Source organism: Argentina silus (assembly GCF_951799395.1).
Source record: "Argentina silus genome assembly, chromosome: 10".
NCBI lineage: Eukaryota > Metazoa > Chordata > Actinopteri > Argentiniformes > Argentinidae > Argentina > Argentina silus.
The window spans coordinates 11,985,552-11,998,601 of NC_139664.1; the positions used below are offsets into that span (position 1 = coordinate 11,985,552).

Here is a 13,050-nt window from a genome sequence, read left to right on the forward strand (position 1 = left end):
TTCTCCTCTCATGAATGTTGACTCCCAGGCTCAGCGCATCAGTTCGAGTAATGGCCTCAAAGCTATAGCATGAGAGATCGTTTTTCCCTTTCAGTAGAAAAGTAGGAGAACGGGAATAAAGTTAATGCGGAGATAGTTTACAGCGATTAGTATCAGTAGTTTGTCTTGGATTATTCGATTGATAGATTGGGAAAAGCTTGTGGTAAACACGATTGTGTGAAAAGAGACTTCTTGAGCGACGCGCGTTTACATTTATTTTCAACCTCACCATTACGGTACGTTCTTTCCCAGGGAATAATGAGGAACATTTGGATGCTCCTGACTGTCGCATTGGCGACTTGTTTTTTGAGTGAAAGGGTAAGTAAGTTGAAAAAAAGATGTATATTTTCGAAATGTCGTTGTAGCCGCGCCGGTTAAATGCGCACATTGCTATAATTTTACCGTTTAAATGTTGTGTATTTTGTATGTTCAATCTGATACTTCGAGACCAATAACATCCTGGCCTCACGTACGGTCATAAACTCAGAGGCTACCATAGAAAGTGAAGTCACCTGATGGCGTCGTTTATTCCTGAAGTGGTACAAGTATTATTCTGGAATTAACGTACAGTACGAAACGTAAATGTAGTACCCCTGAATTCCTAATCTGGATCTATTTTCTCACAGCCCTATGAAGCAGCCTATATAGCAGTGGCATTAGAAAAGAGAAGAATTTAGTATAGGCCTACAAAAGAATAACTTTATTTCCCAGGGGGAAACTTCAGATGAAACTGTCCTTAATGGGAATACGCCTCTCCTGCTTGCCACTGCAATGGTGTTTTCATTGGTGGATGATGCCAGCAGCGCCTTAAATTGATTCTCAATTGTTGCATAGCAATGAACCAGCAATTTTGCACATGGCTGCAAGGCACATCTGTGTTAATTAGCCCCAGCCTCCAACCTGGATTGTTACATAAACCAAAACAAGGAAGCAATAAAAGCAAGGGCCTTTCTCGCTGTTTTAAAGTGGAAGCAATACTTTATCTCTTGTCTTTCAGCATCTCTAGCAATTTTAATTAAATGCTTGACATTTTTGTGCGGATTTGGTCCCCAAAATACTATGATCTGACGATCTTTTGAATAGTGAATCTACTCTGCTGTCTTCCACCCTACCACTATCACTCAAGTTAATATTTTTTTAATGAACACATGCTCCAAGCACAAACAATGTTTTGTCATTCAGGAAATTCTCTGTCAGTGTGTGTCCTGGAGAGTTAAGAGTTATTTGGATAAAACGAAAGCCATAGGTAAACTGAAATGACATGTCATAACATCTCCAAGGGGTTGGCACTGAAAGTGCCACATTGAGTTGAACCACCATACCCAATACCATGGTGCGTTTAGAAATAAGATTTAAGATCAATAGTAGAGAAACAACTGGGGTGTAGATACAATGAGCTCTAGAAATATGTATTAAAATCTGAATGGGAAAGTAATAAAAATATAACACTATCAAGTAGGAGTTTTGGGGTGGAAAATGTAAATGTACAGCAGTTTCTAAACCAGTGCTGCTCTCATTCCTCCCCGTCCTTAATTAGCTTAGCAAATGGAAAGTTCTCAGTGAAAACCTAGGGGTGGGTAGGCAGCTGAGTTCTGAGAGTGGAAAACCTTGTGATGTAGACGTGCCGTCTGCTTTGTGCATTTTCTGTTCTTTTAGCCATCAGGTTTCATTCTCACAGAGGGAAATTTTAGTCCAGTTGATCAGGTCTGAGAGGAGGAAGATGTATATTGAACACTGTACTGTACTCTAGCTAGATTTGTGAGTGTTGAAATCGGGGTGATGGAAACTATGACTTAGAGGACAATGATGAGAGGTGTTTATTCACCCACTTTTCTAGAAAATGTCATGCATGAAGATGAGGCAAAACCTTTGTTGACTCCCTGTCTCAGGTCTTTTTGTGGTTTTGAAGTTTTGGCACATCAGTACAGTATGCTTGGAATGAGGTAGACCTGATTATGATCATCACCAGAGCCTGTATCTGATTTCATATACAGTACCCTAGAGTGACGTTTAACTTTACTGCAACCTTATTTTTAGAATGACGTGGCCAGTGGTCAAACACAGGATGTTCCATGATGGTATATCGACAGCTTGCCTTTGGTGTGTTATGCAAGCTGACAGTGTTTACACAGTTGAAAAGCATCGTACAGATAGAATGCCCCTCTGTCTACTCTGTACTGATAGATATGACTGCTGGTAATGCTTCTAGCCTTGCGTAACACCCATATATGGATATTATGTTTTCCAAAAACAAAAACATGTCCTCCAGATGTGTTTTGTATATATGCGGCAGATGTGCAGTCCTTGTTGGTCAAACTCCAGCCAAATGAGTCAGAGGTTGAGGTCTGAATGTATGTGAAAGACGGTGGGGGGGGGGGGAAACTCTTGAATCTGGATCCACATGTTTTATTTCACCCATCTTGGATTTATATACAAAATGGCAGATTGATGATATCAGAGCTTGTGACTGCAATTAAATTGTTCTATTTCCTTTGGAAATACTGTCGCAGATGTGACTTTACTCAAAGTTATTCAGGTGTTGTTTTTTTCTGTCAGTGAATTATCTTCGAAGCACTTATTTTGATATGTGTCCCATCAGTAGGAGGCCCTACCTCGCCTCCCCACCCTAGCAGTGTTAGTCATGTGTGCTGTACTCTGGTCTCTCTGCTACTGGATAGAACTGGTGTTCCGTTTGGTCTGTCTGGGACACAGTTATGGCCTCTGTGTTCTGTCCTCTGACATACTGTTTGCTCAAACTCTTCACTGCCTGACCAATGGGTGTAAGATATGGAGCTGAAGATACACAACACTGATTTTAGGAGAAAGCTAATCTTTGTTTTGTCTAGTTGTATGAACTGACAGAGCATATGTTTATTGTGTCAGATCTATGTCCCATCAGTATGTGTGTCTCTCTTGCTCTCTCAACAAGGCTGTAAGAGGCTTGCCTTTTATCTGACAACCAAAGCTTGTCTGGAATTTGAAACATATTTGCAAGGTTGAGCTTGTTGCTGGGTCAAATACTTACAAGGCTGAGCTTTGACAACTTTGCTGAGGCCTTTTTCTCAACTATGGTTTTCTTTCACCCAATGTCTTCAGAATCTTCAGTCAGGCCATTAACTTCTTTCTAAAGCATTTAGAGTTGAATCAGTCATTTATCTCTTCTTTGATGTTGAGAAATACTGATGAGGAAGTGAGGACGGTCAGAGAGATGTGTCTTGGAAAGCAGGAGACTCTATATCTCTGCTGAAGGACTTTTGTGGAGCACTGTTAACTTGTCACAGAGGCCCTGCAACCCAACACGTATAATTCAAAGAATTCAGCAGTAAATTTGGGATCCGTTTATAGATCCTGAGGGAGCCTGACTTGGCTTGAATCCCTTAGTAGTGAAGGGGAAACACAAGTCAAGATATCCTGAGGAGGAGGGTTGTACTACTATATATATTTCAAGCACTGTTTGTTTTTAAAGAAAGCTAGTACCTGTCTACTAGCATGACAGCTGTAACCTATATTGTCTCTCTTTTTGTTGTTGTTGTTGAGGGTTCTGGGGGTGGGGTAGGGGGATTCGTTGTTGAAATGAATATAATTTTATATATTTATATATAAAATATAATTTTCTGCTTCTTAATTACCTTACTGTTCATGTTCTAGTTGCTCCTTCTAACCTTTCTAACCCAGTTCTGCATTGCAGACAGGTGTGCAGCATTGGCCAGTGAGCCGTCTGACTGAACGCTGAGGTCTATATGTCTGCTTTTATGTGCTATATTGTCTGTTTGTGTGTCTGTTTGTGTGTGTCTGTGTGTGTCTGTGTGTGCATCAATTCAAAGAGACCACAAACTGAGGATCAGTAGCTCATTTTTCTCAGAGCAAGCTTGGGATTTAGTTTGAGAACTTGTGAAAAGCTATAATTATCATTGAGGCTAGCTTTAGACAGTAATTGCTTAGTAATCCTATGTTATGAAGGGATTTCATGTGCAGTCTCAGTTGCTGTCAGCCAAACAACAGGAACTATAGTCCACTAGGCTATTAGGAGTAGTTTGACTCTAAAAACACAATGTTACTCTCTATAATGAACAGACCACCTGTGTTCAGTAGCTGATGTATTATACGATGTGAGTTTGTTTTTCAATTAGGCCTGATTGAATACAATTCTCAAAGAGAGTAGTGTGAGTTTCTGAACATTTCTAGCTCAGTTTTCCATACATCCTCTGTGTCTGCTAACTATCAGAAAACTAAACTTTTGCTTGTTCTGGAACTATCCCTCCCATGTCTTCTCTCTTGAGTGCTGTGTCTTGGCTCGGTTATCCCAGGGGTACGACATAAGCAGCAGTCAGTGATTACTGGGATAGAAAACGGAGGCAGCACAACTTCCTGCATGAATTAGGTTAATGTGTTTTGTTGTGAATGATTGGCAGTATGAGTGTTGGGTGTCTAGGCTATGATTTCTCTTCATTTAAATCATCCTCTTTTCTGGAAGAGATGATGATGAACTTGACACTAGAAATGTCAAATGACAAGGATGTGTCATTCTTCCTTTCTTCCTCTTGCAATGTGTTGCATCGGAAATAAACACAAGTAAGCAGCTGGGGGGATCGGTAGAATACCAGTCATCCCAAATTAAATTGTTTGGTTGTTTTGGTCATCTGGAAAATAATGCTTTTTAGAGTTCCATTTTAAATACTGGGTCCACAGGCTTCAATACAGTACATAATGTACATAAAGTACAGATAAGATCATTCATTTCTCTCATCACTCAAAATCATGAACTCCTACTTCATTTGTCAGTCCTGTGCAGAATATAAAAATATTTTTCCCCGGTTTTATTAGAGGAAAAAAAAAATCCCTCACTTCTGACATCAGAGGTTCCCTGCTGCCACATGAGAGACATATTACTGGAATACACACTGTAAACTGATTTCCACCCCTTTCCCCTCTCCCAGCACAACACCTGTGTTTGTGGAAGCATATTAAGAATACCAGACATGCCTCTGGTCTGAATGGGTTGTATTCATCCCCAGTCTGCTACTGCAGAGCTGCGGAGTGCTCAGGGCAGTAATAGTTAGTTAATGCTCTTCCTGTGTACTGCTGTGGGTGTGCGAAGTGGATGTCAGCAGCTGGTCAGCCACTACATCATCTCTGTCTGTACCGAGCCCACGGCAGGTGTGGGTTAATATTACTGTAACATCTGGGCTCCCATCGCAGCAGAGCTGTCTCATTTTCTGGTACTGTAGCGTTACTGAGCTCAATCCTCTTACTGTTCAGACACATTTACACAGGTTGTCACTATCAACTCCTGCCTTAGTCCCTACGCTGTAGTCTGATTAAATCTTCTTGGAGACTATTTGTGTTCTCGGTTCCTCAGCACATTAACAAGGTGTTTATTTCCCTGTTGACAGTTTCAGATGTCCTTGATGGTGGTTTAACAGGGTAATCAAAACATCTCCACCCACACACCCAAGAAATGACTTGGCACTGGAAAACAAGACTTCAATCAAATTAAGAAGCTTGAATCTCTGTTTGGGAAGAACATGCAGATAAGGCCCTGATTTGATGCAGTGTGATCTGGTTTTCTTATGTTTGAATTGTGTTATGGAGACAGGGTCAGATGCTCCTGCAGGCTTAAACTGGAGGGCACATTCGGACCGTCTCCCAGCTTGAGAGGATGGTCACCTTATGGTCTTTGGCTTGGTTTCTGTTTTTGCAGGGCTGCCGATGGGGTTGGATGTTCCTTGTGTAATTTAATGTGTGAATATAAGCAGCACGGACCCACTGGAGCTCTTCAGCAGGAGTCTGAGGAAAAACACAGCCAAGCCTTCAGGGCATTGTGGGGAATTTCTAGGAAATAGAATGGTCTGTTTTTATATTGAGATTACATTAAGATCATGGAGCCCTAGAACTGTGTGGAATGTGTGAAGAAGCTGCTTAAAAGTCCAGAGTGTAATCGTATTACCCATACCTTGGGGGCCTCCATTCTCCTCTCGCTACAGCTGAGAACTCCATTATTCTGACAGTAATACCTGTTTTGTTAAAGAGTCCAGCATTTGTTTCTTCAACCACAAACTATAGAGCCTCTAGATCAAATGATTCTAACCTTTTGAAGACCATCTTCTTTAGGAAGCACAGCAAAGTTGTGCTTATTTGACAAAGTTTATGAATAGTTTCACATGAGGCTGTTTTTTGTGTTGTTATGGTTGCATGTCCACAATTAGCGCCTGGTTTGTGTTGCATTAATTGACTTAAAGATACAGTATCTAAAGTAAAAGCACACCAGTACTATAGCTTCTCTGTTTGGGACTCCTCCACTGTGTTGTGGTGAGCCAGGGGCCAGTGACAGTGTAGTGTGGCTGGCTGGTCGGCTGGCTGGTTGGCTGACTTGGATGTTTGGAGGGAGCAAGCAGAGGGAGTATTTCCTTTTCAGCTGTAGTCCTGGCAGAGCCTGAAAGCCCAGGCAGAGCCTGAAAGATCACTGCACAATACCTCACTTGTGCTGCTGCTTTGGCCTAGGAATGCAAGGCTCACCTTCATATGTCAGACAGCAGTTTGTTTTGGAATGAGATATATTATTCATCACATTGTGCAAACACCCTCCTCCTCTCCCCACCTTTTTCATCCTTCACTGCAGCCCATATGATGCGGTGTTGACAAATACCAGGAGTGAAAGTCAAATCCACAGTAACCACTTCTGTAGCAGACTGCAGCCTGTAGTACTGTAGTTATTCTCTAGAATATGTGGAAACAAACAGCACTGTTGAAGTAATGGATCACATCTTTGAACACTTTTGTCTTGGCATGTTGGCTATACTACTTGACCGGTCGAGAGGCAAATATTTCGTTTTGTTTGAAAGACAGGCCACAGGCTTACAATATCATTCAGGAAAGTAGCAGTTTAGTGTGTTTCTATGTGTGAATGCACATACTGTACAGTACTGTGGGACTATATCCGAACTAATTTAGGCATGGCCTAAACATTACAATCTAATAACATTGTGGAATGTAGGAAACACAGAGGGCTTTCAGTAGCCAAGCAGTCGCACTCCGTGCTGGGGCCTGACCTGCACTAATCCTATTCAACAGAAGTCATAGGAAGTGGCGAGGGCTACTTTGGTCTTGATTATATTTACCCTTAACTACTGTCTGTCTGTTTTGGGGTTGTATGAATGCAGTAGCTAGGAAGTCAGACATTACTTCAATCCACAGTCATCTACAAGTCATCTACTCCTTCTCAGTTCTCATTGTGTTAACCTTGGGGAATGTTTGGGGTCAACTCAACCTAACATGACACAGGCTAAGGCTTCACTGATGAGCCTCTGAAGTTAGCATTCCTGTATTTATGATGTACAGTGTTATCTTGGACTAGGGTCAGGTTCTTAGGCAGCTCTAGTAAAAGATATGTGCTATGGTTTCTTACCATGTAGATGATAGACATTTTCCAGGGAGCCCCTTTTAAAAATAAAGGCAATTGCTTTGCTGAGACCTTTGTAATAATGTATGCCTAGATTTTTAAAACCATGGTTTTCCAGTAGTGTTCACTTATTCCGTGTACATGCTGTGCTACATGAACAGGTATTAGCCTGTCTTATTTTGGAAATGCCAATATCATGGTCATTCATGACACATAAACAAATACCACAATGCCTGTGTGTGGTCCACCAGTATTCACCAACACTGAGAGCTGGCATTTGTTCTTCCTGCCTGGCTTTCAGAGGACGACTTTCGTAATGTCTGACTACCTCTGCATTGGGCTCTGTCTGCATACTCTGTTTCTTGCAGCCTAGTGATAGATTTTTATGGTTTCTATGGGGGGTTTTTTAAACATGATTTTTGTGGTGGAAACGATAACATCCAAACAGAAATGTAACGCAGAGGTTGACATGAGAGGACATGAGTTTTTTCAACTTTGAACCAATGCTGTTACAGAGGCCAAAAGTAAATGGCTTTATTTAGCATGGTATTCCTTTTCAGCCAGGGCCATTATTGTGCCCTTTTTAATCATCGTTTCCATCCAGTGGTTCTGAAACGACACGCTCCGCTCTGTGTTATTGTGTAGGCTCTGCTCCCTTTGAAGCAAAGGTACCGCCTCTTTCTTAGATCATCCTTGTCTATCGCTTTTTTTTTTTCTTGTGAACAAGGACTTGAAAATTGAACCAGGCTCCTTTAGTGTCAACATTTATCAGCTGAGAAAAATGGCAGACCTCAACACACACACACACACACACATCACCAGCACCTTTGTCAGACTTATTGCAGGCTCTTTTGTAGGGATTTTAGGACACACAATGTGTGTGGAAACATTGCACGCAAGGGTGAGCATCAGTGACTGTGAATGGTGGTTTCCATGGGTCCTGTCAGGCTATTTGAAGAGGTGGCACCAGGCTACCATAGGGTAGAGATTAAACGGGATGCAGGGGGTTGGAGGAAGAAAAGGCATCTTGAGTTTAGAGGGTTTAAGACATACATGGCTCCATCTGTAGCTTCCCCCCTAAAAGTAGTTAATTCACAAAATAACAAGCTGACTATCTCAGGATCGATGAGTGAGTCAGACAGACGGTGATGCTTATCAGTTTAGCATGCTCCCCTCATCCCCAGAGTAATTACAAAAGACAGATGTACTGTAGCCTCGATTTCTACTTCAAAAAGTGAATAGATTTGATAGGCGTAGCTTTAAGTGGTGTTTCAGGTAATGGGAAGTTGCATCATGAGACGCCTGCTTCAGCAGAGTTGCTTCCAACGGAGCGGTGATAAGCAGATGTGTTTCATTTATCTCTCCTAATCAGGAAACATGTTGCCATGAATAATTGTGTGCTGATTTTCTTAGAATGATGCTCAGTGATTTGAAGTTGGCCCCTTTTTCTCTCCATACACAGATATTCATCTCAGCCGAGTCGCCCTCCTCAGCCAATGACTTGTACCTGGAAGACCAACAGTCTGGAGACTATCCTGTAGATGATGATGACTTCAACTCTGGATCAGGTTCTGGTGATTTAAGTAAGCAATGGCTAAATGTTTATGATCAACGGATCCTCTTCTCCTTATCAGTCACTCACTGAAGTTGTTATATAACGTGTTAGACAAATAAAGGGCCTTGTTAGACAGTATGCTGTACTATTCAGTAGGCTCTTATAAATGCGTATTCGAGAGAACAAAAGCTTTATTGTTTGGTTAGACGATAAGGTCGCACTACAGCTGCAAGATGACAATAGACCTACAAAGCCAGTTAATGCACAGATGTTTCACCTGCAGTCAAGTGTGGTCAAGCCAAGACAACTGTAATCACCCATCATATGTCAGCCAGAGACACTCTCTGTAATTACTGAGTAATTATTTTTCATATGCTGGATCCCAACCTGAACATGGAGAATGATGCTGCACTTACCAAACCAGTGCTTATTCAGTAGCTTTCTGAACCAATTATGACTTGAGTTGTGATTATTGGTCACTTATGATACAAAATAAGTGAATTCATTTACCCTGGCATGAATGGGTTCTAAAAATGATGATTGATTTTGCCCAGGTGACATTGAGGACGTGGTCGCAGTAAAGAGAGTGTATAACGCCCCCAAAGCAGCAGAGCCAACCCAAGACTCACCTCAAGAGCCATCAACCACAGTGGAGGACACATTTACATCATTTACATTCAATGACCTTGACCCAAACAGAAAATTGTCTGAGACAGAGGTATATCTCCCTTTATAACCAACATTTGTGTGGTTTTGTGGTTTGATTCAGGCTGTATGCTCAGTTTTGTTCTGGTTGCTGTTAAGATCTGTGTGTCTCTGTGTGTCTGTTAGTCCCCGGTCACTGTGGATGCCACTGAGGAGGAGTACCTGGTCAGCAGTGAAGCTCCCAGCACCACCAGTGACACACAACTGGTGTATGAGCCGGAAACGCCCTATGAGGTGCACTCTGAAAACCTCTTCCAGAGAACAGAGGTGCTAGCAGGTATGTTCATAATGACAATCACGACTTGATCACCCATCAGGAAAACAAAGACTCAAACACAAGCTATTTAAAAGCTCAGCAGAGACTATCAGAGTGTGGATCTGACAAGCTGCTACATTTGTAGAACCAGAACATTGCTTTAAGAATCAATAATGTACAAACACAGACAAATCGCCTCGAGTTTGAGAGTGTAGACACGGTTCAAGCTACCATGTCTCTTCCTGAGTATGCTTGGTCTCATGCTTGATTAGTAAAATTGATCTTAGCAGTAGAGTCTTTCAAGCTATTATGGTGCTTTTTCACATGGATATGTCAACATGAGTTTGTCAACTATTTGATACAAAAAGCAAAAAAGCAATCACATATACTCTTCTAAATTATTCATGCAAGGCAACTGAAGGTGATGTGGTTGGGTTAATTATCTTGCCACACACAATCTGGAAAAGGTCTATAGTATCTGACATTTGGACTAATTTTACTTCATCCCCTTTACAAAGATTACACTGCTGTGTTGTCAACATCACTCTCTTGCATTGATCACATATTGAATTTGGATCAATAAGCACACTGTTAATGAATGTAATCTGGCTTTGTCCCCCTCCCTTCCACCCTCCGTTGGTCCAGCTGTGATCGCCGGCGGGGTGATAGGTCTCCTGTTCGCCATCTTCCTCATCCTCCTCCTAGTGTACCGCATGAGGAAGAAGGATGAGGGCAGCTACGACCTTGGGGAGCGCAAGCCCACCAGCTCAGCCTACCAGAAGGCACCAACCAAGGAGTTCTATGCTTGAATGACAACAACCATCCTTCTCAAAAGAATTCTCTGGAGTAGAGCAGCATTAAGAAAAAACATCTCAGACAGCATTTTCTTTACATGCTGTTAGTTTAAATGGTATTGAATGAGGAAATGTTTCAAGGAGCTTTTTCATACGTATAACAAATGCTTATTTTTTCCTCATGAGACCAAACGGGGCTTCTTTTATGGCAAATTCGGTTGTATTGTAACATTTCATGTTTTTCGAAATGGTTGAAGAATTTGTTTGTAATGTGAGAAAGTGAAACATATTTGTTTGTGTCATGGACTACTTTCTAACTGTAGAGGTACATATTTGTAAGAAACTTTTTTAAATGAACAGTGAAATTAAAATACAGAGATTACTGAATATAATTGTCCTATATCTATTTTTGATTTTTTTTTTTTTCATAGCATGTCCAAAGTTTAGTGTTTTGATTAAGTTATGTTTTCATGTTGAGAATATTTTATAGTCCCATAAAACCATTTTGTCTCCATTTTAATTTGATCAATTGGTTGTTATTTTTCCTCAATGTTTTGAAATGTAAGATCATCGCCAGAAGGTTCCATAACTACCCAGTATCATCTGACCAAAGCAAAGCAGTACATTCACAAGCACATTCCTTATTTTCTTGTAAAAATGATTGTGATTAGATGTGATTTCAAGGGTACACAAGGGTACACATACTGTACGTATAATACTATATGTTCTAATTTCTGTTATAATCATTGAGGAACATTTCACTCCCAGATCAAAAACTTTTCTAGTCATCTAAGACTAGGGAGTGGTCATAAAACATTTCTTTAGGAGGTGACAAATCTGCAGAACTATCCTCATGGCCCAATTTTTATGAGATTTTCGTGTGTATAATTTGCAGATTTTAGATTTTGAGTAGCTAGGTATGGGGAACCAACACAAATGAGTCATTATGATGAACACAGTCATGCCTGTTCTCAAATTGATCTGTTAACTACTAAATTATTGTTAGGTCCAGTGATGCACCATACACTGATTGGTAATGGGCACAGTTATAAAAAAAAATATATATATATATGGTGGTTGAAAAGTGCTTTATTGCCATATTGAATATAAGGAATTAAGAATGTCCACAGAACAGAATGCAGAATGACCCTCTCCCCTGAGAATTACCTCATGATCACTGCATTGGTGTATATTTCTCATGTTCACCAGTGATATATAGTGATGGGGGGGGGGGGGGGGTACTGACTATATGAAGATCTCCCTTGGACTCTAATTTCAACAGTATTTTTGCCATTATCACATGTAACACAATGTCTATTTTGTCCTGACTGTTTTGAGTCAACGGTTTATCTGTAATGTACTATAATTTATATGTATTAATTTATATAGAACATATTAGAAGTAATATGTTAGTTCAAGTATCTTATAATGTATATTCACAATTGTTTTAAGCCTTTGAAGTGCCTACCATTCTGAAATAATCTTTTTTTACTGTTTGGGACAAAGCACATCTTTTCAGTGGCATGATAAAATCGTTGGCACAACATAAGCACAGGTGACTAATGGCAACATAGTGTTACAAAAGCAGTATTGTATCTTATGAGAGACACTACTGAATAAACAATGTGGCTTAATATTATATTGTGATCATGTTGTGCTGTCTTTTCTCTGGGTTGATTGTATTTCATCTGGAGTGAAATGATTTCAGAACACCAAAACCTTCCCTCTGCCTGCTTTGTCTTCTTTGGCATGTGGTGAGCTAAGCTTTACTCAAGCATTTCAAAAGAGTGAACACATTATCCTGAATAGTTACATATCATTTGTAGAACGACAATGAGAAGCCCATGGGTTTTAGTGTTCATGAAATGCGGCAACACACAATTACAATGTGAGGGTCCGGAAAGTGATGGGTTTATCTGGTGCATTGAGTACTAGGTTCACCCACTTGGCTGAAGAATGGGCGGTTGGCAGAAACAGGATTCAAGTACAATATTTAGATATTTGATACAAGGAGACACCTGTTAAGATTTAGGACTGTGATGCTGTTATCCGTACCTCCGAATGATCAGACACAAGTTGATGATATAGATCATATAGAATGACATTATGCAAGCCTGCAGGAGAAATCAAAATTAATTGTTGGTCAAAATTCGATCATTTAATGCCAGTGCCTCAACCTGTTAATTTTAAACATATTAACTCAGAAGGACAATGATGAATGATACAGTATGGGCAGGACAATGACATTTAGTATGAACATCTGAGTGAAACACCTTGAAAAGGGAGACAGCCAGATCATAAT

General features: G+C 40.6%; 1 protein-coding gene across 1 annotated transcript; it reads left to right on the forward strand.

Moving 5' to 3' along the window:
* Positions 1-39: 39 nt before the first annotated feature.
* LOC310811523 (syndecan-2-B-like) lies at positions 40-12,387 on the forward strand. Its single transcript, XM_083679711.1, has 5 exons — positions 40-357; positions 8,901-9,021; positions 9,548-9,711; positions 9,825-9,975; positions 10,600-12,387. The coding sequence occupies exons 1-5, from the start codon at positions 298-300 to the stop codon at positions 10,761-10,763; spliced, it is 660 nt and encodes a 219-aa protein (XP_083535837.1). The 5' UTR covers positions 40-297; the 3' UTR covers positions 10,764-12,387.
* Positions 12,388-13,050: the final 663 nt, after the last annotated feature.